The sequence below is a fragment of the Callorhinchus milii genome, unplaced genomic scaffold (assembly GCF_018977255.1).
Source record: "Callorhinchus milii isolate IMCB2004 unplaced genomic scaffold, IMCB_Cmil_1.0 Scaffold8, whole genome shotgun sequence".
NCBI classification, from domain to species: Eukaryota; Metazoa; Chordata; class Chondrichthyes; order Chimaeriformes; family Callorhinchidae; genus Callorhinchus; species Callorhinchus milii.
The window spans coordinates 19,355,564-19,381,112 of NW_024704749.1; the positions used below are offsets into that span (position 1 = coordinate 19,355,564).

The 25,549-nt window shown below is 49.4% G+C and overlaps 1 protein-coding gene across 1 annotated transcript in view; it reads left to right on the forward strand.

Moving 5' to 3' along the window:
* The window catches only part of col5a1 (procollagen, type V, alpha 1), a 97,001-nt gene that overhangs the window by 62,802 nt on the left and 8,650 nt on the right, over positions 1 to 25,549 (forward strand). The window contains 30 exon segments of the mRNA XM_042337178.1: positions 653 to 706; positions 4,092 to 4,136; positions 4,288 to 4,341; positions 5,310 to 5,354; positions 6,623 to 6,676; positions 6,964 to 7,017; positions 7,905 to 7,958; positions 8,687 to 8,794; positions 9,798 to 9,887; positions 9,993 to 10,046; positions 10,879 to 10,963; positions 10,966 to 10,985; positions 12,409 to 12,516; positions 13,332 to 13,385; positions 13,999 to 14,052; positions 14,174 to 14,281; positions 15,058 to 15,111; positions 15,209 to 15,262; positions 16,152 to 16,205; positions 17,320 to 17,373; positions 18,324 to 18,431; positions 19,741 to 19,794; positions 20,485 to 20,538; positions 21,109 to 21,162; positions 22,151 to 22,204; positions 22,309 to 22,416; positions 22,523 to 22,576; positions 22,664 to 22,717; positions 23,468 to 23,575; positions 25,015 to 25,068. Of these exon segments, the coding sequence (XP_042193112.1) occupies positions 653 to 706; positions 4,092 to 4,136; positions 4,288 to 4,341; positions 5,310 to 5,354; positions 6,623 to 6,676; positions 6,964 to 7,017; positions 7,905 to 7,958; positions 8,687 to 8,794; positions 9,798 to 9,887; positions 9,993 to 10,046; positions 10,879 to 10,963; positions 10,966 to 10,985; positions 12,409 to 12,516; positions 13,332 to 13,385; positions 13,999 to 14,052; positions 14,174 to 14,281; positions 15,058 to 15,111; positions 15,209 to 15,262; positions 16,152 to 16,205; positions 17,320 to 17,373; positions 18,324 to 18,431; positions 19,741 to 19,794; positions 20,485 to 20,538; positions 21,109 to 21,162; positions 22,151 to 22,204; positions 22,309 to 22,416; positions 22,523 to 22,576; positions 22,664 to 22,717; positions 23,468 to 23,575; positions 25,015 to 25,068 (1,959 nt within the window).

Below are 25,549 nucleotides of genomic sequence, written 5' to 3' on the forward strand. Positions count from 1 at the left end.
GAGTCTAACCAGCTAAACCCCCATAAGTTGCCATTGAGAGCACTGTGTGGCAAACTTTCCCGCTGCTTGTCCAGCTAGGACCATCCTATCCATAAGGGCTTTGGCCCGCAGGCTTAGCAGGAGCTGAATGGGATGACTCCCTGCCCCCAGTGACTGGTCTGCCCTTCCAGGTTCTGCCAATGAGCCAGGCTGGGCTGGTTTGTTATGAACAGTGCCCTGGAGTACTGTGGACTCACCTGGCTCAGGAGCCGGACTAGAGACCGTCACTGAGGGTGGGCTTGATTCCAGCTGTGTCACCTTGGAGCCAGCTTAGCTCTAAAGAGACCCTGTTTACCTCCAACCCCACAAACTATAGGATATAATAGAACACAAACTAGTGTTAGTTAAGTTCTATTCCTCATTTAACCTTAAAATGATACTCGGAAACATTTATCGCTTCCCAAGCAAAGTAATTTGTACACTGGGGTGAGAGGTGTTGTGAATGTGTTGGTGCTGGGCTGGAGGCTTACGTGCAAGTGAGTTGGACACAGTCGGGCCAGTCACCGAGTGTCTGAATGTGACGCGCCTCTCACAAGATCAGCAGTTCATCCGTTCATTGATTGACCGTTTGCGGAGACAGATACAGTGACCGTTTCTCTCTCATTCTTCCCAGGGTTCCATCGGATTCCCAGGGTTCCCAGGAACAAACGGGGAGAAAGGAGCGAGGGTAAGGTCCTGTGGCATGTGTGGTTAACCGCTGTCAGCAGCGCGTGGGCGAACGATTGTCGCGGTGACTGGCAGCAGGGAGGGGAGGGGAGGGGACTGGTGTGAAGGCGGTGCTGTGTGGGGTGCAATCCCTTCGCTGCTGTATTTATACTGTGATTGAGCTGCGGGGATTGAGGGGGGTGGGGGTGATGGAGACTCTGTTGCGTGTGTAATAGAGACAAATGCAGTGGGCTGGGGTTGGGAACACAGATTGGGAAAGGGGCATAAGTTTGGGCACAAGTTTAGACCCAAGTTATACCCCATAATCTTAAAATTCGAGCGGAGGCGGTGAGGAATAAGTTCAGGAAACTTTTCTGCATAGGGAGGGAGGTGTTCCGGGGGTGGTGGGGTGGGGGTTAGGGGGTATACATGACCGCACACAGACGCAGAATCGCACGGGTGGGGGGGAGGGTGTTGACCCTTGTCTGAGTGAGTGAGCGAGTACCTGTTCTTTCAATGTCCCTTCCAAGTTTCCAACCAATTTCTGGTCAGGAAACGAGGCTTGGGCTCGGGAGTGGTATTTAATTCACTGGCAGTTCTGGCCCCCTAATCGATGTGACTAACAAATGATCGTTCCAACCTCCAAAGCCGATCAGCGCATCTGTGGCCCAGGAACCGTGCTGTTAGACCCTGTGCGATGAACTGTGTGAGCTGCATTCGCACCGATAATAATCAGCAACCAGTGGAGCACACGCTCACACCTCACCTCCAGCGCATCTGATCCGAAGTTATAAGGAATCCTCTGAGCGGCTGGGCACGTACTGGGCCATCGCTGGCCGGACACGGGACTGGGTGGTCTCGAGGAATGCAGTGGCCGCGAGGCTTGGTGGGAGCCGAGCTATGACGCCGAGGGCTTTGTGCTGCTGTGCGTTTGGAGCTGGCCCAGCGAGGGGTTCCAATCCCAGCCAGCAGCTGCGCGAGAGCCAGATGTTTCAGCCGGAGAACTGGGTGGACACAGACCTTCAGAATAATCCACAGTAATCTACAAGACAAGGCTGGAACGTGGGCAAAGCTGTTCGGCTTCGTCCCCGGAGAATTCGCTCTCCAGCCTCGCAAATTAACCCTCTCACGACCGCATGTGCGCCCACATGACAACATTCTATGGTCTCCGCACTTGCTGTGGATCCAAACCAACTGGCTTGTCGTTCAAGCGGGTGTAACAGCTCCACAGACTTTATTGCTTACTCCCTCTCTCCCCTGCGCTCTCCCTCCCCCTGCCCTCTCTCCACCACTCCCTCTCTCCCCCACACCCTCTCTCCCACACTTCCTCTCTCCCACCCGCCCTCGCTCCCCCCGCATACACTTCCCCGGCTCCTCCATCCCCTCCCTGCTCTCTCCCCCGTCATCTCTTCCCCCCCACCCTATCTCCCCCCTGCTCGCCCTCGCTCCCTCCGCAAACTCTCCCCCTCTCCTCCCTCCCCTCCCTGCTCTCTCCCCCTGTCACCCCTTCCCCCACCCTCTCTCCCCCCTGCCCGCTTCCCTCCCCGCCCCCTCTCCCCCCACTCTTTCTCCCCACCGCCCTCCCCCATTCCCCCAGAGAGGAGTCTGGCGTGTGTTAACCTCGGTAGGGAAGCACCCACAACCGTGGGGCGGGAATAGGAATCTACGAGATTTAAGCGACCGACAAGCCGCCGTGCCATGTAGGGTTAACATGTGCAGCGCAGTCCAGGAAGTGTATGACAGAGAGTGGAAAGCTTACATCACTGCTGTTTACTGCAGTGTACAATCTGTTCTGATTGCTCACAGACCTGTGTTCTCTGCTCCACACATTTGAACGACTTCCAGGGAACACTGATGGGAGGAGAAGGAGGTGGGGGTGGGGTGGGGGGGGGGGGGGGAGGGAGGGAATGGAGGATGTTTGAGACAGTTTGGGAATGTTGCTCACATTTCTCGCTGCAAGTCTTTAGCTGCCCCAGATGAGCTCTGAGGGCACAGCATGTTCCAACTTACAGCAGGCATCTCCTCAACAGGGCTCTGACTTTCACGTCAGCCTGGCTCAGTCGCTCGCACACTCACCTCTGGGACAGAAGATTGTGGGTTTAAACCCCATTTCAGGGCTTTGGGCTCACAATCTGGGCTGATGCTCCAGCGAGATTCTGGGGGGGATCGCTGCATTGTCGGAAGTACCGTCCTTCGAATGAGACGCTAAGTCGAGCTGCCTATCTGCCCGTTCAGGCGGACGTTAAATATCCCACAGCACAATTCAAAAAGAGGATGTTTCTCACCAACAATCCCCAAATAAAATTGACTTTGTGGCTGTACGCGGGGCCTTGCTGTGCCTAAATTGGCTGCCGCGTTCTCCTACAAAACACAGGGTCAATACACTTGACTGTAATTACTTCTGGAACACTTTTCAACATGTTGAAGCACTTTAAAATGCAAGTTCTTTCTCTCTCTAAGTTTCTTGCAGCAACCAGTTCACAGGGCCTCCCAAGTTTCTCCTACCAACTGTAGTGACTATGCATTTGTAGGCAAACAGGGCAGCCACATTGCAGGGCGAGAGATCCCACAAACAGACCACGTTACTGGGCTCTGGAGTCAACTCTTCCCCCCTCCCCCCCCATCTCGCCCCTGCACCTCCCCACTGCATTCTCCCTGGTTCAATGCCAGCATCTCACTCGAGTGCAGTTGTTGTTAAGTTTGACTCTTAACATGTTTTGGCTCCTTGTTCGCGCTTGCAGCTGAAACAGGAGGGAGCTGGGGGTTTTTCAGTGTAATAAATACAAGGTAAACCACACAGGGTGTCAGTCTGGCTTAGTCGCTTGCGCTCTCGCCTCTGGGTCAGAAGGTTTGGGTTCAAGCCTCCTCGTTGGCAATTTGAGCTCACGTCCAAGTTGACCCTCCACCTCTGCAGTGTGGGGAGTGCTGCATTGATGGAGGTGCCGTCCTTCGCATGAGACATTAAACCGAGATCTCGTCAGTGCCTGTTCAAGTGGATATTAAAATCACCTTGGCACTGCACGAAAACAGAAGGCATTTTCTCCCGTTGTCCTGGCCAACAATTCCCCAGTTAAAATTAGTCATTTTACGGCTGTGTGTGGAACATTGTGCTCAAATTGGCTGCCGCATTCGCCTACAAATAGTCACTCCACAAGTGTTTGGAAGCGTTTTGAGACTCTAGGAGCAACAACAAATTGCATTTAGATCGCGCCTTTCACATCGGGAGGACGTCCATAGCACTATCAAACGAGAGGATGATGATTAACAGACAATTAATATTACTTCCTCCGACTCGTGAGAAACATGGTGTGTCGTGCGGAAAGAGTGATGAATGTGCAACAGGAGGGATGTCAGGACAGATCACGTATTCCCATTAATAACTGGTTGTCTTTTGTTCCCGTGTTTAGGGTACACCAGGGAAACCAGGTCCAAGGGGACAGAGGGGCCCGACGGTATGAACTCAAGTTACTCCCCATCACGCCGATTAAATAGTTTCTTATATTGTTGTGGAGATATTTCCTTTTTTTTCGTTTGAATGACGTGAACTAATTTTTTTTCCCTGATGGACGATCTCTTAACTGTGTTTTCTTTGGCTCCTCACAGGGCCCACGTGGTGAGCGAGGCCCAAGAGGTTCCACAGGAAAGCCTGGCCCTAAGGTAGGTGTCCTTTCTGCTGAGCCCATTTGCTCCCCCGCCCCACCTCCAACCCCCTCCCTTTGCCTGTCACATGGGGTGAGACCCCCTCCCATCCTCCCACCCCCCCCCCTCCTTCCCGCAACTCATCCCAATGGTTTGATTCCACAAAGAACAGAGAAGTTGAGCAAAATGGTGATTGCAAATACAAAGCATTGTGTTGGCCCTGACCTCGGTTGCTTTGTGTGGCCAAAATAACACGTCTTGTTACCCCCCTCCACTCCAATATTGTGCCCCTCCACCCCCGGCTCCCACACGCACATACATTGGGGAGGGCGTGTTGCTCTCTGATGTTTTTATGGACTTTTCCCGTCAGGAAAGAGTGCCATTGTGGACGGCATTGACTGCGGTTCCGAAAACCACATGAGCGTTCTGTTCCCCCTGCCTCGCGCCCATCGCCCCTCCTCTCACGCATACACTCACCACCCCAATCGTCCCTCCTTCTCCTCCTCGCTCCAGCAAAAAACACTGAGCTAAGGATCCCGCTGTTGATGTCCTCCTTACTTTGTCCTTGTTGGTTCTGTGAGTCTCTGGGTGAGATGTGGAGACCTGTAGTGGTTAGCATGCCTGCCTCGCATGCAAGAGGACATGGGTTTCATTCCTTGGCAGGGCAAAACCTTAAGGAAGTTTCCTTACTCCACACGCCTCTGTTTACCTTGTAATTAGTAGGAACCCATTTTTTAGTTGATTGGCAGATGGCTTTCCGGGGGTGATAATCCCTCCCCACAACCTGGAGGGTAATCACTCAATCCGCGACTATTTGTGGAACACTCCTGTGCACAATTGGCTGTCCCTTTTCACCCACAAAATACACAGTCCGTCCATTTTATTATACATTCTGTGAAGCGCTTTGAGACATCTCAATGACGTGATAAGGCGCTGTATCAAATGCAAGAATTATTATCATCATTATTATGTTTGTTTGTTTACAGGGTACCTCAGGGAATGATGGACCGCCCGGGCCATCAGGCGAGAGGGTAAGGATTGCCAAGCGGGAGGAGCTGGCCATGACCAGTGGTGCCGTGGGCAGGGAGGGGGTCAGTCCAACACAACCTTTCAGAGCAGAGCAACACAGTGAGTGGGACCGTCAGTCTCTGGGCCAAGATCCTGAGACAGCTCTGCCATAGGGAGACCACAAACAGGAGTATCTCAGCTCAGAAGCACATCTAGCTTCCTCACCTGCATCAGAAGTTTATGGGTTCAAACCCAAGTCGAACCTTGAACTCACAGTCTAGACTGATGCTCCAATGCAGTATGGAATGGGATCGCTTGTATTAGTGGAGGTGCCGTCCTACGGATGAGATGTTAAACCAAGGTCCTATCATAAACCATGGTTAATGATCTTGAGGCACTATTGGAGAAGGAGAGAGAGTTTATCCAGGATCCTCGCTGACGATCCCCCAAAGAAATCATCAGATGTGTACACATTGGCTGCTGTGTTTGCCGATAATTGACAGGCACTACACTGACACTGATCGCCTGTGAAGCTTGTTGATGGGTTTCGGCGTGAGATCAGATCTAAGGATTATTTATTTATTGGTCGCTCCTGTTTCTGCTGTGATAGTGACTGGGATGAACAGATGGCAAAAGCTGTGCAGCTTTTCTTTGGCAAACGTTGGCGTGGTCTGGGATGATATGTTGAGTATTGACTCAGGTCAGATTCCCTGCTGGGTTTGGTCTCTGGGCCATGGACAACTGCTGTTGGGTCGGCTACTGCTCAGAGATCCCTACCAGGGCCTTGGTGCAGGGTAGTGGCAAAGAAGTAGCTCGACTATGACTGAGGGAAGCAGAGGTTCCAGCCTTTGCACTCCTTGCGCAAATTACGCTGCTCATCACACACAAGCCAGGTTTCTGATGTGAGCCTCATCATAATCGTCTGTCATCCTGGCTCAGCCACACTGATCTCTGGGTCAGGCCCTGAGTTCAAGTCCCCACGTCGGGGACTTTGAGCTCACAGTCCAGCCGGACACTTCAGTGCCGTGCTGGGGGAGCTGTGCCATAGGTGCCGTCTTTTGGATGAGACATCAAATCTGTGGCTGTTCAGGTGGACTTTAAAAATCTTACCGGCGCTATTTGAAAAGAGAAGGGAGTCTCTCCAGCATCCTGGCCAACAAACAAATGTGCGCAAATTGGCTGCAGGTTTGCCTACAAAATGTACCGTCACTGCACAGGACGTGCTGAAGTTTTGATGTGATAAGAGATTATTTCTCTCTTTGTGTCTTTTCAACGTGTGTTTCTTTTACAGGGGCCTCCAGGACCTCAAGGACCCACTGGATTTCCAGGTCCCAAAGGCCCTCCCGTGAGTCACTGCAGATCCTCAGCTGCTTTCACACTGTAAACATTAGCTAAAGATTCCCCCCTCCCACCCCCCCACCCTATAAAATAAGAGCTGAGAGGTTTTTAGATGTAATTTGTATCTTTATTTACTCGTAGCAGTTTGCAGTCACGTTTCTCCAGCTCAGTAACTGCTAAGAAATGTTAACAATCTCCCGAAGATTAATGGTTCAGTTTATTAATGAGTAAATATTGCCTCCGTGTTCCAGCCTGTCTGATTCCCACGGCAGCTAATTCTCTGTCAATCCGTAGGGCCCGGCAGGGAAGGATGGTTTGCCCGGACACCCAGGGCAGCGAGGTGAAACCGTAAGTAACTGTTCTCTTCTCTGACGTTCGGTCAGTTTACCTGCAACTCCCTACGTTACCTCCTGGCAGTCGACACTAACCCCTCAGACACACGAGTGTCAGAGACAAGACTCTGGCTTCAACTCAGACCCACATCTTTGGGACTCAGTGAAGCACAGACATCCTCTACACAGAGAGAGGCCAACTGACCCATCTCGTCTGTGCCCTTTGCATCTGTATTTCTAAATTGCCCTTTTTTATTAATCCCACTTTCTGTTGCTCTCCCTGCTGCCCTCAATGCTTTTCCTGCTTGGAAGCTGATCCGCTTCCCTTTTGAATGTCTCTGTTTTTCCAGCCTCAGTAGCCACTCGTGGTGATAAGTTCAGACTCAGACAAGCCTCTGAGTGAAGAAATCCCTTCTAATCTCTGCCCTTAGTCTCTGCTAACATTCCTGAGCCTGTGACCCTCGTTCCCTCCCATTCCCCAACTAACGCAATAGCTTCTCCCTCTTTACCATCTCGCGTCGCTTCAGTATCTCAAAAACCTTGATCGCAGTCTCTTCTTATTCTCCTCATCGCCAGCGGAGAAACTCCCACTTTATCTCAGCCTCTCTTTTAGATGTATGTCTCAAACCCAGGATCATCCCAGTGAATCTGTGCTGTCCCCTATCCTTCTCTATATTCTGGTTTTGCCCATTAAATACACTGTCACTCCACTTTACAGCAATATTCTGTGAAGTGCTTTGAGTCATCTCGATGATGTGATAAGGTGTTATATCAAAACAAGGATTATTTTTCATATTTTCATCCAGATTCATCTGAGTGCACATCTAGAAGATAACATTGCTCCATTTGAAAGGAAAAGTTCAAGAATTGTTTAAATTAACCTGTCAACGTATCTCTCCACAGGGTTTCCAGGGCAAAACAGGCCCCCCTGGGCCTCCTGGTGTGGTTGGACCACAGGTGAGCACTTCTCAATGATGAAAAACATATAATTCCAGGACTAATTTGTTTTATGTAGTGTTTGAGGACCCCCCAGTGATGTGAATTTGCTTTCTCTCTCAGCACATGTGCTTGTGCCACCAACTCAAGGCTCTTCCCTTTGTGGCTTAGAAACATAGGAACAGGAGAAGGCCATTCAGCCCCTCAAGTTTGTTCCGCCATTCCATAAGATCATGGATGATCTGTACCTTAACTCCAATTATCCGCCCTTGCCCTGTATCCCTTCATACCCTGACCCAACAAATAAATATCCACTTCAGTCTTGAAAATGTGAATGGCTTGGCTGAGTCAGTCCAAGGTTGTGGGTTCCAGCCCCCCACACCAGCTCCCCCACCCCCCGTTGGGGATTTTGAGCTGCGTCTACCATTTTTTCACTTCAAAAATGCTAAATGAATGACGGTGTAATGACGATTTGGAGAGAATTGGAAAACCCACTGATTTTTACTGATCAGAAACCGACAATCTGTTCTATACACCCCCCACCCCACACCCACACCCACCACCGACTTTGGCACAATTGTTTTGCCCGAAGCCACTTCCGAGAAGTTCAAGCGCTGCCATTTATCCGGGCCCCCAATTGTTCCTAATCTAGAGCTGAAAAATGCGCTATTTCGTAAGCGATTCAATAGGATCACAGTTAGTGGGGAGTGTGACGTGTTTCTGACTGACTCTGTGTGTTTGTGTGCCAGGGCGCCACGGGAGAAACAGGCCCACTCGGGGAACGTGGTCACCCAGGACCTCCTGGCCCTCCAGGGGAGCAGGGCCTTCCTGGGTCGGCTGGCAAAGAAGGTTTGAAGGTGAGCGGCTAACATTCCTCCTCAATATCAGCTCCACACTTGAAGAACACCAGAGGTGAATGTAGGGAATCCTTTAAAGAAGTAAAAGGCAAAGAAAGAGCCAGTGAGACAAAGACAGGGAGTACAATGATAAGCTGTTTTATCTTGTGCTGAACAGTGGAACCAGTGGACACGGCCTGCGATTGAAGGGACGTAAATCCAAAACAAATCTGCGGAAACACTACTTCAGTGAGCGAGTAGCAAACAGGCTCCCTAGGGAGACGGTGGAAGCAGCAAATGTCATTTGTTTCAAGAACAAATTAAATAGATTTCTGCTAGAAAATAATATCTGTATATAGTTTGGGACACAATATGTCAAGCTAATGCCAGGATGGTGGAAGGCGAACTAGGTAGACCTTGGTCATCTTTCGCCAGCAAATTCTTATGCTCTTAAGTTCTTAAGTACAAATGAAGTGGGAGATGGATGAAGTGGGGGTGATTGATGGATTGGAGTGCTCTCAATTGAGAATAAAGAAATCTACTAACACACCTGGGCTTTAGATTGAGCGTTATTACAGTGAAGACTGGGATTAAATTTCCCTACTCCCAGCCCGAGAGACCATTTTGTCTTAAAATTGGGGCAGAACTGTGGAAAATTCTTAAATCTAGCCTCCGTCCGGAAGACGGTTTTCCATAGTTCTTTCTTAAAAAATTTAAACAAAAATGAAGAATTTTCCACAATTCTGGACCATATTAAAGACAAAGTAGAAAAGGACGCGGACTGGACAGGCAAAGGCGCTTTGCAGGTCATTGACGTTGTCAAGGGTACGAAGGAAAGCATCCATGTAGAACAACAACTTGCATTTATACAGTGCCCTTCAGGATGGGTATTGTCTTGGAACGCTTAGAGAGAAACTTTAATGACTTAATCATTAGGTTTGTGGTCCATATTAGAAGCTACAGCTCTCTCGGTCTTTCACTCTGGCCCCACAATTCATTTCTGTTCCTCTCGTGTGCACCACAGGGTGACCCTGGTCCATCCGGACCTCCCGGCAAGGATGGACCCCCAGGACTCCGAGGCTTCCCTGGTGATCGAGGTCTTCGTGGCCCTGTTGTAAGTAGAGATCTGACCTTTGAGCCTGGAGTATCCCAGTGGCTGGGTGTGAGCATTGTTCTGAACATCTAACGCTGCTTCTTCTTTCTCGTTTGATCCTCACAGGGTAACCTCGGTCTGAAGGGCAGCGAAGGGCCTCCAGGTCCCCCAGGCCCATTGGTGAGTAGGTCACAACCTTGTGGAGAAATTGATCTGGGTGTGGGGGGGGTGGAGTGGCGCGGTGGGAGGAGGGTTGCCAATTGGCTAATTCTGAAGCACATTAACCGAGGTTTGTATTTTGAGCTGGTTCAGATTTGGGATTATTTGGGTAAAGAGAGACAGCACTTTCAAAGCTCGGAGGCTGAGATGGGCAAGACTATAAGATGTAGCATTTGATATGCGCCTTTCACACTGCAGTAACCAGTGTCAGATATCAGTTAGCAAAGTCGCCTCCACAGGGAGGGGACAGAAGGACTCCATAGGGAGGGATCATGGATATTATGGGAGTTTTAAGCCCGAGCACAAAATGAGATTTGAATCATTCAAAAGGGAAATGGATGAACAGCTGAGCGGTAAAAGCAACGAGGGATGTGGAGAGACAGAGATGGAAACTGGGATTAATAAAAGAAATGGGGGCAATTTTGAAAAATGGGAACCAAATGGCCTCCTTCAATGCAGATCATTGTGTGTATATGTACGTACGCGAGTGTGTGTGTGTGTGTGTGTGACAAGTGGTTCAGAAAGGGGTCTCCATCCTGAGTGCTTTAGAAGTGCCAGGCAAAGTCTGCACTCGACAGATAGCTAAAAATCTGTTATCCCCCACCCGCCATTTCCCCTTCTCATGGTAAGGTGGGTCTGATGTCTTGCTGAGGATGAAACTCGATGTCAGCCAATTAACAACTGCAATGCCTCACGAGCTGCCCTTGTATCTCTTACTGAAGCCGCTCTGACACCAAAGTTCTAGATTGTTGGTTTGAGGTGTGCACTAATCTTTAACCTTCACATTTGATAGGGCTCCCCAGGCGATCGAGGACAAGCCGGCCCAGCGGGTCCCATTGGCCTGCCAGGGCGGCCCGGACCTCAAGGACCTCCGGGACCTCTGGTGAAAAGGGAGCCCCGGTGAGTATAGCTCTCAGTGACTTCAGCGGTCATCTCCGCACTCTGGCCATCACTCTAGTCTGTGGCTGGACACAACACTTACCCCAATCCACACTCTGGGGTCCTCAAACCTTTGCTCTTCCCAACCTACGCCTAATACTCTTCAGGAGTAGGTGAGCAGGAGTGAGTCCAATCACCGTTCCAAACAACGGAAACCAGAGGTATGAGAAACTCTCAGTGGTTTGGTTTGCACACTCAGTGATGGATTTCCTAGTGTGTTGGATGTCCAGTTGACCTCAACAGAACCTGGCAATGCTGATACGAACTATAGCCGAGACAGAGCTCTAAGCAGGAAAGCTTAAAAGAGAAGGCTTCATATCCTCCCAAGATTCAGACTTTTCCTCTGTGTACAAGCAGAGATAGCAGAGGTCACACACAGATCACAAAACTCAACCCGATCCCGTGTTTAAAACTTGAGATCTATTTGGCCAAGTGATTGGCCAGTGGTGGGTCTGACAAACTGATCAATCCTCTGGAGAAAAGTTCACCTTAACGTCTGACTGTTCAGGTGGATGTTCAAGATCCTTGATGGGAGTTTCTCTCAGTGTCCTGGCCATCAGTCCTCCAGATAAAATTGATCATTTCCTTCCTGAATATTTGCGGCTTCTTGTAGCGTGCAACATTGGCTGTTGTGTTCACTTTCCAATACACTCATAGTAAATCCTGTGAAACACTTGGAGACGTTCCAGTGTTATGATAAAGTGCAATATCAAATACAAGGATTAATATTAGCAGCAGGAGTATTCCTGGCATACTAGTTGTAAGTTATAGGAAGGATCTGGTATCTGAGGATCCTTCCTCTCCATTGGACTCTTTAACCTGGTCTCTGAACCAGTGAGTTTGGAAAGCTGGACTCAATGGCTCTTTCAGAGAATAAACTCCTAGTCTGGCTCAATTGGTAGCACTCGACCCTCTTGAGTCAGAAGGTTGGGGTTCAAGCCCTATGTTGGGCCTTGGATCCCATATAGTCTAGACTGACTCTCTAGTGCAGTGCAGAGGGAGTGCAGGATTGTTGGAAGTGGATGAGATGTTAAGCTGAGGTTCTGTCTGCCTGTCCAAGTGGACATTAAAGATTCCACGGCACTATTCAAAAAGAGAAGGGAGTTTCTCTCTCCTGGTGTCCTGGCCAACAGTTTCTCAGAAAAACTTTCTCACTTGTTTCATGTCTGTTTGTGAGACATTGCTCTGAGCAAATTAGCTGCCACGTTTGCCCAGAAAATACACACAATCACATCACTTTGGATTGTATCCTGTGAAGCGCTTTGAGACATTTCGACGACGTGATAAGGCACTACATCAAATGCAAAGATTATTATTAATATTTTATTGTTGTTGATTCAAGTAGTCCAGGAGATGATGATTCTGTGTCTTTCCTCATCTCTAGGGTGAGAAAGGACCCCAGGGGCCAGCAGGCCGAGACGGTATCCAGGGCCCAGTAGGTCTTCCTGGCCCAGCAGGTCCTTCAGGCCCTCCAGGTGAAGATGGAGACAAGGTGAGGAAATAGCAGCACTGACATTTCAGGCCACAAAATCTTCCCTTCCTCATTGAGGAGAACATCATCAGTCCCCTTTCCTACCCCTTACACGCCTGTGATGCCCAATCTGGGGCGGGGGTGGGGATTGGTGTTTGGGGGAGTGGGGGAGGGTGGGCGCAATGCTTCTTTGTGAGAGGTGCCGTCCTTCAGATGAGATGTTAACCCGAGGTCCTGTCTGCCTGTTTGGGGTTGATATTGAGGATTCCGTGACACTATTGGAAAGCAGAAGGGAGTTTCTGGTGTCGTGGCTGACAATCCCCCAGATAAAATTGTTCATCACCTCCATGGCCGTTTTTGGACTGTGCTGTATACAACTTATCTGCTGCCAGTTACGCCCACCAAAATACACAGTCAATCCACTTTACAATACGTCCTGTGAAGTGCTTTGAGGCATCTCGACGACGTGATGAGGCAAATGCAAGGATTATTATTATTAATAAATGCACAATCGCTGTACTTTACAGCAATTCCCAGTGAAGCAAATGCTTTGAGATGTTTTGATGTTGCATCACTGTGTTAAACGGGCAGGTTATTAATATTATTTTAGACGTACTGTAGAGCCCGAGCGTGTGAGAATGTGAATAATCAGGAGGGGGACTCATCTCTGAGCAGCAGCTTGCATTCATTCTGTCTGATTACAGCTACAGGACAGCCTAGGCCACCCTCGTTGTAAAGACTGGTGGAAACTGAGGTGTATTTCCGTCGACGATATCCATGTGTCTCTTTGTAAAGGACAATGACTCAAATCTTTTCCTCTTTTTTGTTTGGATCAGGGTGAAATTGGCGAGCCAGGTCAGAAGGGAAGTAAAGCTGAAAAGGGAGAGCAGGTGAGCAGGCCTTCCACTCAGGAGGCTACATCTGAAAGTCTTTAATTCTGCAAAGCGGCATGACTCTAGGAGGATGTACTGTAGAAGCCTGGTCTGGGCTGTGTTGTGTTTCCTCTGCCAAATCCCCATTAGTTAATGTGAAGCAGGTAAGAATGCCGATCGACTGCACTGTGGTTTCCTCTGATGAAAGTAGCTTCAGGAATGTCTCACCCTCAACGTGCTGGACTTGCCAAACACGTGACAACGTTCCCTATTGGAGGCGGGTCTATCTGTTCAGGTGGACGGTAAGGATCCGAGGAAGGGAGCAGAATTTCTCCAGGTGTCCTGACCCACATCCTCCAGATAAATCACTCACTCGCTTCGTGGTTGTGTGCAAGGACCTTTCATGCGCAAATTGCCTGTCGAGTTGCCAACACATACAGTCACTACACTTGAAAGCAATTACCTGTGAAGCACCTTGAGACATTTTGATGCTTTAGGCGCTGTGTAAAAATTCATATTATTATTAATAGTGGCTAACAGGAAATCTGGCTCTAACGCATCATCTCCTGTCTTAGGTTGACCTTTGACTTGGTGTACTCACTCTGACTGGTTTCTGGTGTTTTCTTTCTAGGGTCCACCTGGCCCTTCAGGTCCTCAAGGCCCAATTGGACAGCCCGGCCCGGCTGTAAGTACTGCACTATCCTGTTCATCTTCCTGTTTTCAATGACGCTGTGTTAGGATTGCTAACTCCGCCAGTCAGGGGCACGGAGAGAAATGACAATGGCACTGCCTTGGTTATGTTCTAGGGTGCTGACGGTGAGCCTGGACCCAGAGGGCAACAGGGTCTCTTTGGCCAGAAAGGAGATGAAGGTCCAAGGGGTTTCCATGGTCCTCCCGGTCCAGTTGGTCTTCAGGTCTGTAATATCACAATACACAGACTATTCCGCTAATGATCAATTTGTAATGTACGCCATTGGACCTTCTATATCTCAGACATTGCTTTCATAATCCAACATCCTACTCATAGAATCACAAGATTGGGTTGTTCTCCCCCCCCCGTCATTGGAGATCCCATTTGCCCATAAAATACACCGTCAATTCACTTTACAGTATATTCTGTGAAGCGCTTTGAGACATCTAGAAGATATGATAATGCGCTATATCAAATGCAAGGATTATTCCTCTTATTCCTCTTATGGGTTCCAGCTGTCCGAGATTCCAATGCACTGCATTGTTGGAGGTACCATTCTTCAGATGAGACGTTAAACCAAGATCCTGTCTGCTTGTTCAGATACTATTCGAAAGTTTCTCCGGGTGTCCTGGCCAACAATCCCCTGAAAAAAATCGGTCTCTCACTTCATGGCTGTTTGAGGAACATTGCTGTGCGCAAATTGGCTGCCGTGTTCGCCTACAAAATGCACCGTTAAGCACTTTAGACATTCTCCTGATACGAGAGGCAGTGTATCAAATACAGAGTTATTATTCCCCTGTTCATTCTCCACCCTGTCTGGGCTTCTGCTTGGGCTTGTTCCCCGACTGAAGCTCTCCACGTGACGTTGCCTGTAAATCAGTCAATGATTACAGGTTGAAAGGGGCAAAACTAAAGAGATGTTGAGGTGAGACGAAGCTGTTTTTGTTTAAGATGTGTTGACGTAATAACTGATTCCCATTAAATCTTGACTCCTTACAGGGATTACCAGGCTCAGCAGGTGATAAAGGTGAAACGGGAGATGTGGGTCCAATGGTAAGTGTTTATATTGGACAATCCTCTGAGTTATTGAGTTGAATATCACACAGTGGAGGATGTTACTGATCTGCATAATCATTCCTCCTCTTTCCAGGGTCCCCCTGGCCCTCCAGGACCCAGAGGTCCCTCCGGTGCTCCAGGAGCAGATGTGAGTATGCTCTCTCTTGTATCACGTTTCCTCTATTGAAACCATGGGCCCATCCCCTACCTCTGCAATGTCCTGCTCCCTCCCTCTGCTCTGCCAGCACTGACTCTCTCCCCTCAGGAGCTCTGCCCCACCAACGAGGGACAGGTTTTCAGCCACTTCATCCCCACTGTCTGGAACTCTACTTTCCCTGAATCTCTCCACTCCCCTCCCTCTCTGCTTTTAAAGCCCATTTCAAAACCTACCTCTTTGACTATCCCTTCAGTCACCTCCTGCCTATTCCCCCACTATGACTCACCATGCTGGGGCTGCCAGTCCGATCTGCAAAGCGCTCTGTGTGCTGTCCTACTAACAGCGCTCGTCCTGCTGTCCTGCTGTGAACGGAGCTGAATACATACTGTTTGTTGTTTGTTTGTGAGCAGTTTCCGATCCTTCATTGAGAAATGATACCATGTAAGAAACATGGATTGGCAGCTCCCTCCCAGTGCCTCTCCGAGTCACTGGACGGATAAATTAAAGGCCACTTTGCTTATATCGGTCGCCTGGGCTGTGTCCACCCTACATGTACTCCACAGATAACTTCACGGGTGACGGACAAGCAAAGGTCCGTCCTCTGACCAGACTGTAATAATCGTGGGACTCAAGGAGACTGCAGCTTAATCACCTCTTCATACGTTTCACTCATTACCTTGACTCCAGATCACCATTCCCGGGGTTTATACTCACTTCCACATTCTGCTGCCACATATCCCAGGCCATTTCAAGTCCTAACCTCTCCAGCCTCTCCTCACAGCTCTTTCCTCTCATCATCTGTGTCTAGTCATTACAAAATGGCAGTGTTTAAAGTGGTCAGTGCTTCATTCCTCGCTAACATATCCCTTTTGCCTTGCAGGGACCTCAAGGTCCTGCTGGAGGAATCGGAAATCCCGGAGCAGTGGGAGAGAAGGTGAGTCTTAAGGGGGTGGTAATCCCTTCAAAAAAGGATAATAATTCAGGCACTCAATCCACGACTGTTTGTGGGACGTTGCTGTGCACAATTGGCTATCGCATTTCTCCCACAAAATCTATCTGTTTACTTTACAGTATATTCTGTGAAGCGCTTTAAGATGTCTCAACGACGTCCTAAGGCCCTATTTCAAATGCAAGGTTTATTATTATTATTATTGTTATTATTAGTGCCTAATCCCTCCTTCAATAGATCAGCAGCTTTATCCAGTCAGTAGCTGAGCCACATAGAGATGCTCGGCCTACATGCCCCACGCTGTGCTGAGTCAGGGTACAATTGGCCTCAATGCTGCCTGGGTCAGGGGGTGGGGGGGATATCAGCTAGGTTTCCCCACTCCTGATCACTACCCACAGACACTCCCGCCCACCCACACTGTATGTGGGGAGACTGTGGTGAGGACAGGATCGGGGGTGGCAATACAACTGTAGTGAAATCTCTTGCCAACACCAGGGGTCTGTTGTCACACACGAGGATGTTACTGGAAACCTCTGCTTAATCCTCTGAGAAAATAAATGTATCTCTCCATTCTCGTCCAGCAGCCTGCCTCAGCCATGCGTTCTTGCCTCTGGGTCAGAAAGTGTGGGTCCAAGCCCCTATGACTTTAAGCTCGCAGTCCAGGCCGGCACCCTAGTGCAGTACTGGGGGAGTGCTGTGTTGCTGGAGGTGCTGTACTTTGGATGAGACATTAAACCGAGGTCCTGTGCGTGACTGTACAGGTGGACATTAATGAACCTGGAACACTGTTGGAAAATAGAAGGGAGTTTCTTTCTCCTGGTGTCCAGACCAGCAATTCCCCAGATAAAATTAGTCACTCGCTCTCTGGCTCTCTGTGGGACGTTGCTATGTTCAAATTGGAAGCTTTCCCGTTTCCCTTCAGGGATGCATTCACTGCAGTCCCAGACATTCCTAGACACTTCAGCAACAAATGCAAGGAATGTTGTTATCTGACTGGAAGGTGCAGTGCTTGGACATACCCATAGTGTGAATAAGTTCTCAATAACTTTATGTTTCTCAGTAACATAACATATTAATCGTTGGTTCTGTGCTCCCACAGGGAGACTCCGGTGAATCAGGCGCACCTGGCCCTCCTGGGGACATTGGGTTTCCGGTAAGTATTTGGCTTTGTGGTACGAGTGGGGAACGATGAAAAGGCCTCTTACTTTTGTTCCCAAAGCATGAGAGCATCATACGAGAAACCCATGTCTTCTCCTGAGTGCATGCAGAGTTATCCCAGCATTATCCGCCTCTTTAACCTTCCAATCCATACTCATCCTCAATGTTCCTGTACGTCACTGGCACAGATTAGTTGCCGGGTTTGTTTCTGTAACTACATTCTATGTAATATACGAGACTATTTCCGGATCATCGTCCCCAATCTTTGATTGTTATTAATTTCTGTCTGTCTTGTGACTCAAGGTAACGTGAAGGGCCCTTCCCGCCATTGGTATTTAACAGAAACGGTTTATCCTGGTTTATATTCCTCTCCACCCGCCCCATCCACTCAACTAACATAGGACGGCTGTACTTCCCAGCCCACCCCAGACAGTGTTCATCCATTGACGCTCTGTGTCCCAGTCCTGCCCATCCCTCCCTCATGACACCATAGAAGCATCCTCTTCATCTCCCAGACACAGCTTCTCTCCATCTTTCAGTGCATGAGTTGGATACAGCCATAAGAGACGACAGCCATCGAGACGGGACTTGTGCAAGCTCAGCCGCACTGCCATTCTATCCTCTGAGCCAAATTCTTGTTCTCTCCAAGAGCACTTTTATATTCCCCGTTTTCAATGTTTATCCAATTCCTTTTGAAGTGTCATGGTCCCAGCCTCATGGTGTTCCTGTTATCCTAGCTCTGTGTGTGTGTAAGAGTGTCTGAGGTTGGTGATCCCTATTGATAAACAAAGATGTGACCTTTGACGGGGATGTGATGTGACCTTTGACTGAAGTTTGGTTGCTGAGCTGCCCTTTTCTGAGTGGGGCTTGTTTGGAGTCTCGGCTGATCTGATGACTTGCTGAAGTTTTCTTTCTTTCTTTCTTTCCTTCCTTTCTTCTCTGCAGGGTCCCAAAGGAGAGCGAGGAGAGAAAGGTGAGGCTGGACCTTCTGGTTCTGCTGGTCCTCCAGGGCCTAAAGGACCTCCCGGTGACGATGGTCCAAAGGGCAGCCCTGTGAGTACAAGAACTGATTCCGGGGCCATCTTTCACTCTGCTCATCCTGTTCCTCACCCGCTCTAATGCCGTTCAATCCATAAGAACACAAATAGACACATTTGAGATTATCCAAACATTGGTCATTCACTTCACAGCTGTTTGTGGGATTTTATTGTGTGCAAATTGGCTGCCGTGTTTGCCTACAAAACATAGACTCTATACTTTACAATAAATCCTGTATTTTGTAGACCAATGTTTGGATAATCCCCAATGAGTCGTCCTCCTGACATGAAAGGCACTGGATCAAATGTAAAGATTATATAAGGGTTACTATTACTTCTTCAACAAAACTGTTTGTTCTAATCCCAATTCTGGCCACGTCCCCTCGGGGGTGGGCTGGGTGATCGGGGGTGGGTGATGATGCAGTGGACAGCAAAGGACATCCCGCCTGTGGAACCCCACCCCAGCAAGAGGAGGCCAGGTTAGGGGCAGAGAGGCCAGACCGGGGCCAGAGAGGAGGCCAGGCTGGGGGTGGAGAGGCGTGTGCTAGTGGAGAGAAAATTAGAAGAAAATTTAAATATATTTTTAGACCTAAAATGAAGGGTTACTTTAGGGATCTTAACGTTCCTTGTGTTAATTAAGGAGCGCTGAATAACTCCCAGTAGGTGGCAGTACCTCGATGCTCTGCTCCAGCTTTCTTGACAGCCATTGTTTTTCACGGCTGATTTTCTTTTACTGCAATTTATAGTTATTGGGGTGACCTCTCACCAGTACTATTTGCTCTGGGGCCTGAACAGCCGATGATGGGTGAGATCTGTGCTGTTCCTGGCCCAGAAATAACTTTTCTAAGTCATCCTCTGGCCTCCAATGGATCTGGTGAGGCTTTGGCCTCATTCCACTGAGTGGAGAAGGTGCTCCACCTAGTGGTAGCTATCGAACTTCTCTTAATTAGCACGAGGAACGTGACTGATAACAGATAACAAATTCTGTTCCAAGTGCGGAAAGTTTGCCGGAGTTCTCTCACCCCCTACCCAGTCGTGCGTTCTCTGCTCTGGTATGTCTCCCTGGCTCAGGTCTCGGAGTTGCAACGACCGCAGGGAGAAAGTGGTTCAGAGATTAGACTAATGCGGAGAGTGGACTGACTATAAAATTTTCAGGACCCTTCACGTTCTCACGCCCTCCCGACCTCCGTCATCTCCTCCTGCTCCATTCACCCACCCGCCAGTTCCGTTTGTGAAACGTCCTGTTATGAGTACGAGTCGTACATTCGTGAACTGATGGAGCTTAAGAATCTTAACACTCGTGTTTTAATCTCTTCCTTCTCTAGGGTCCGGTTGGCTTCCCCGGCGACCCAGGACCCCCTGGAGAGTCTGGTCCTCCTGTAAGAACACCCTCGCACCTTTTTTCCATAAGAATTAAATAAGAACTTGCGATTGGAAGCGCTCGGGTGTGTCTGTGTGTGCATGTCCCACCTGAGTAGGCTGCAGCCTTACTTCTAAACGCACCCATCTAGGCAGCGTTCTGCACTTCACGTGTAATTATTAACTTTTCGGTTCAAAACTAAAACCAAGTCCCACAGGTGAGACCTTAAACTATCTGGTGCTCACAGTCTTGGCTGATGCTCCAGTGCAATGTTGGGGGAGCACTGCCTTGTCAGAATCAATTTGGATGTGATATTAAACTGAAGTGTCATCTGCCTGTTCGTTGGACGTTAAAGATTGGTGACGCTCTGGTAATCTCGTTGACTGGATTGTAAATTCTTTTAGGAGCTGCAGAAAGCGGACTTCAAAGCTAAGTTACACTCAATCCGTGACTATTTGTGGGACACTGCCTCGCGCAATTGGCTGCCGCGTTTCGCCCACAAAATATACAGTCAATTCACTTTCGCAGTGTATTCTGTGAAACGCTTTGAGACGTGATGAGGAGCTGTATCAAATGCATGGATTATAATACGGAATTCAACAATTTGTCAAATTCTGCACTTTCTGAAATGCTACGTTAATAACGTAAATCTAGACTCAGGTGTAAATTCTCCCCATGTGTCTGTTCTAACCCTGCCCTGTTCCCCCAGGGTCAAGATGGACCTCTCGGTGACAAGGGTGAAGATGGTGAACCTGGTCAGACGGTAAGTGAATAATTCCACCCCCACCATTAGTGTCCCAGCCCTCTAGCCTGGAATGCATTGCCTGAAAGGATGGTGGAAGCCGATTCGATAACAACTTTTAAGAGAGAAATAGATAATTATTTGTGGAGGACAAGTTTGCAGGGCTATGGGAAAAGAGCGGGGGAGTGGGATTGAATTGGATAGCTCTTTTCAAAGAGCCAGCACAGACCATGGGCCAAATGGCCTCCTTCTGTGCTGTATAATTCTATGATTCTATGATTCTAGCCCTCCGCCCAGTCCCCTCTCTGTCTGTGTTTAGATCCCACCTAAAAACCTACCTAAGTCATCTACCCCTCCTCCCTTGCTCAGCACCTGACATTGTCTCTGAGATCTGCTCACGACGTTGTCCTACGAAGGATGTGAGTTGTTGTTGTTGTTGCGATGAGGGGATCTCACCAAAAGTAACCCAGTAACAATGTGTGGCCACACAACACCGTCACCATACTTTCTAGTGCACCGTTCTGTGACACAAACAACGCTTGTTTGAAGGTGTCCGATTGAAGAGCTCACCATCATGCTTTTTCTTTCCAGGGTTCTCCTGGTCCCACTGGTGAGCCTGGTCCTCCTGGGCCCCAGGGTAAGAGGGTAAGTGTCGACACTGCATCAGTACCATGTGGAGTTCTGTAGCGGATTGGTTAGAGAACTCGCCTCGCAAGAGAGAGGGCCTGGGTTCGATTCCGGGGCAGGGCGAAATGGTAGGCAAGTTTCCTTACCCCACACACCTCTGTTTACCTAGCAATGAGAAGGAACCCAATTGTTAGTCGATTGAAGGATCGTTTTTCTGGGGGTAATAATCCATTAAAAAAAATTTGATCGCTCCATCCACAACTGTTTGTGGGACACTGCTGTGCATAATTGGCTGCCGCATTTCGCCCACCAAATATACAGTCAATTCAATCTTCAGTATATTCTGTGAAGTGCTTTGCCACGTCTCAAACACGTGAACAGCTTTTATATCAAATGCAAGGATTATTATGATGACCGTGGCTTGGCTCAGTTGTTCAAGCTCATGCCTCTGGGTCAGAAGCTTACAATCCGGGCTGAAACTCCAGTGCAGTTTTGGGGGAGCACTGCATTGTCTGAGGCACTGTCCTTCAGATGAGGCGTTAAACCCAGCTTTCATCTATCTGCCTGTTCAGGTGCACATTGAAGAAGATATGTTAGAAAAGAGAAACAAGTTTCTCCATCCCCCCAACGGCCTGGCTAACAATCCCACAGATAAAATTGGTCAATGATTTAATTGGCTGTTTGTGAGACTATGCAAAATGTCTGCCTGTATTTGCGCATAAATACACACAGACACTGCACTTGACATCAATTGCCTAAAAAACGCCGAGACATTTTGTTGTTGTAGTCATTGTATCAAATGCAGGGATTATTAGCATTATTGTTTCTGGCCCTTCAATGGATTCACTAACTCCACACTAGGGGACACAGAAAACATCAGCACTGCTCTGGGCATTGGCATATGTGCAGCCCAATCCATGCGATGCTAGACACGTGTCCATTATCATGGTAAATAACCCCGCCATATCTGCGTCCTTCTACACCATTTTGCCGTTGTCTTTTCTAGGGTCCGACTGGTCTACTCGGCCCTGAAGGGAGAGAGGGAGAGAAAGGAGCTAAGGTATGAAAGTCATCTTCCTAATGATGTGTCTTTCAGTATCAGTGCGTGTGTGTGTGTGAATAGGTTGGTTATTTGCTGACCCTCTTGTATCTCGTTGTCCGCAGGGTGACACTGGTCATGAAGGTCCTCCTGGTAAAACAGGCCCGGTCGGTCCACAGGGCTCACCGGGCAAGCCAGGCCCAGAAGGTCTCCGAGGAATCCCAGGCCCTGTGGTGAGTCGCAAATGGAAGAAACAAGCCACAATTTGAATCTGTTCCTCTCAGTAATTGACGCCTTCAGTCACTCACCAAATCCTTCTCGTTCTTGTCTTCGCTCTAGGGTGAACAAGGCTTGCCAGGCTCTTCGGGTCCCACGGGTCCTCCCGGCCCAATGGTTTGTAACAAAACAACTTCTGACACTTTGATTGTTGATTTCAGCGAGTGACTCCAACACTAAAGTCTGTGTGTTTCCCTGTTTAAGGGTCCCCCTGGATTGCCAGGCCTCAAAGGAGATCCTGGTCCTAAGGGAGAGAAGGTATGTGACATGATGGTAGTCCCAGTGGTTTTATAGCAGATGGTGCCTTGTGTCATTGTGTATTGTCTCAGTGTGTACCATACCCCTGTAGTCCCACTTGGTAGCATCTCATCTCTGGGTCATTAGGTTTAGTCTCCCCCCACCCCACACAACCCTCAACACCTCGGCCGGGTTTCCTCTCGGCCTTTTCTGTTCCAGTCAAAAGAGCCCCAGTTTCTCCCGCTTCTCGTAAGTAAAAACCTCTCGCACTGGGATTTGAGTGAACCTCCCCTGCACCCTCTCCGTGACCTCAATGACCTTCCCAAAGTGGAGCGCCAAGACACATGACGACCTTCTTATAAGATAATGTTGAGAACCATTTCAGTAAGTGTAACCTACTTCCAGGTTGTCAGGTTGACCAGGTACGTGCGGAAAAACCTTGGTTTCCTGTCGGAAGCCGGAAGCATCCCACACTTCGGTAACCACGGGTCCACAGACACCCGTGTTATAAGTGAGGTCGGGCTTCCCTGAGGCTCTTTATAATGAAGACGTCCTGGCTGTGGCCAGCCTTGGAAAGCCTTGTCCTCTCTAGAGGCTGCGGGAGATTTTCTCTCCGCGTGGATCAAGTGTGATTTGTCCACCCAGTTTGTGTCCATGTGCACCAGTAACCTGGTTCTGGTGTGGGTGTCTGGGTTACACCAAACTCTTGTGATGTCTTCCCATGTCTATGCTGCATGGGGTAATGGTTTTGTGTGTGTGTGTGTGTTACAGGGACACCCTGGTCTAATCGGTTTAATCGGGCCTCCTGGAGAGCAGGGTGAGAAGGGTGACCGAGGTCTCCCAGGTCCTCAGGGATTGGGAGGTCATAAAGGAGACACGGTAAGGTCTGAACAACCAATTGTGATCGTCGCCGACACTTGCACGCTTCGTACCGTCTCTTTAAAAAAAAATGTTCACTTCCATGATCACAAACAGGCTTGCAGCCCTACTTGATGTTAACAACAACAACAAATTACATTTATTTTCACTTCGGGAGGATGTCCCAAGGTGCTGGACAGTCAGAGGTCAGGACCCGAGCATGGGGGAGGGGTGGTGTAAGGTTGAGGGAAGGCAGAGAGGTGGGAGGGCGACTGAAGGCACTATCGAAGAGGAGGGTCTTGGGACTGGCCTCGAAGGAGGCAAGGGAGGAAGTGAGCTGAAGGGACTGGGATGGAGTTCCAAGAGTGTGTGGGGCAGAGAGGGTGAAAACCCGGCCACCAATGGAGCAGGCTGGAGCCCGCTGAACGAAGGGAACGGGCAGGTTGGAAGAGAGTCAGCAGGTCAGAGAGGTAGGAGGGGGAAAGGCCATGGATGGCCTTGAAAGTGAGGACTAGGATCTTGAATTCGATGCTCTGAGGGATGGGGAGCCAGTGGAGTCGGACGAGGGTGGGAGTGATGGGGTCACGGAGCCTGGTGCGAGAGAATACATGAGCTGCAGAGTTTTGGATGATCTGCAGCTTGTGAAGGGAACAGTTGGGAAGGCCGATGAGGAGGGAGTTTCCATCTTCGAGCTTTGATGTGACGAATGCATGGGTGAGGGTTTGGGCAGCCTGAGGGGTGAGACAGTGGCGGAGTCTGGCAATGTTGCGGAGGTGGTGGTAGGCAGTGCCAGTCATGGAGCAGATATGGGGGAGAAAGGACAGTTCGGGGTCAAACAAGACACCCAGGTTCCTGACTGGCTTAGTGAGGTTGAATGTGCAGCTGTGCAGGCTGATGCTGCCAGCGCCCGAGGTTAAGTATTTCCAGCACTAAATAGATTACAGATCTCAGCCTGGCTCAGACCGTTGCGAGTTCAAGCCCCACCTCGGGACTGTGAACTCACAGTTTAGGCTGACTCTAGCGCTGCACTGTCAGAGGTACCGACCTTCGGGTGAGATTGATAAACCAAAGTCCCGTCTACCTGTTTAGGTGGACGTTAAAAATCGTTTTGGAACAGGGAAGCGAGTCTCTCCCAGTGTCCTGGCCAACAACTCTACAGATTAATTTGTCGTTCACTTCATGGCTGTCTGTGGGACATTTTTTTTAGTGCAAATTGGCTGCCTCATTTGCCCACAAAATACACAATTACTGCACTTGACAGCGATTCCCTGTGAAGTGCTTAGAGAGGTCTCAATGCCGTAGGCGCTGGATTAGACAAGAGGATTATTATTAGTTTAAGCGTGACGGAGGACTATTACCAGTTTAAGCATGACGGAGGATTATTATTAGTTTAAAGCGTGATGCTATGTGGTACTGAACAGATTAACACCAAACACACTATCCGTTTGTGCTTCCCACAGGGTGTCCATGGCCCCTCCGGCCCTCTTGGACCTCCCGGCCCACCTGGCTTGCCTGTAAGTAATAAAGACTATTTCTTCCTCTCCAGAAAAGTTAGCCTCAACCTCTGGATGAATTTGTTCCCCTCATTTTACGTTGTGAAGCTCCTTGGGTGTAATAGGCGTGGCATTGAGGAGTTCTGAGGGTAGGGCAGCATGGTGCGAGGGGTGGGGCGGGGGGAGTGAGGTCAGGGCCTGGGATTGTGGCGCGAGTCTGGCACAGCAAGCGTGGCAGTGGGTACCACAGGACTGGGCACTCAATCGGCTTACACAAAGTAAATGGCCGCCATTGGCCATCTCGACCACAGCGAGGAGAATGGAATAGCCCGACCTCAAGGTACTGCCACAGAGCAGGTCTGGGTACATCCCCTCCCCCAGAAACTCCCTGACTCTCCTCAAATCTTCTCCCGCCCCCCCCCCCCCCCCCCCGCGCCACCCAGACAGTGCCCCCCCACCCCCACCAGATCCCCCCGTCATACCTCCGAGCCACTCCTCGGGC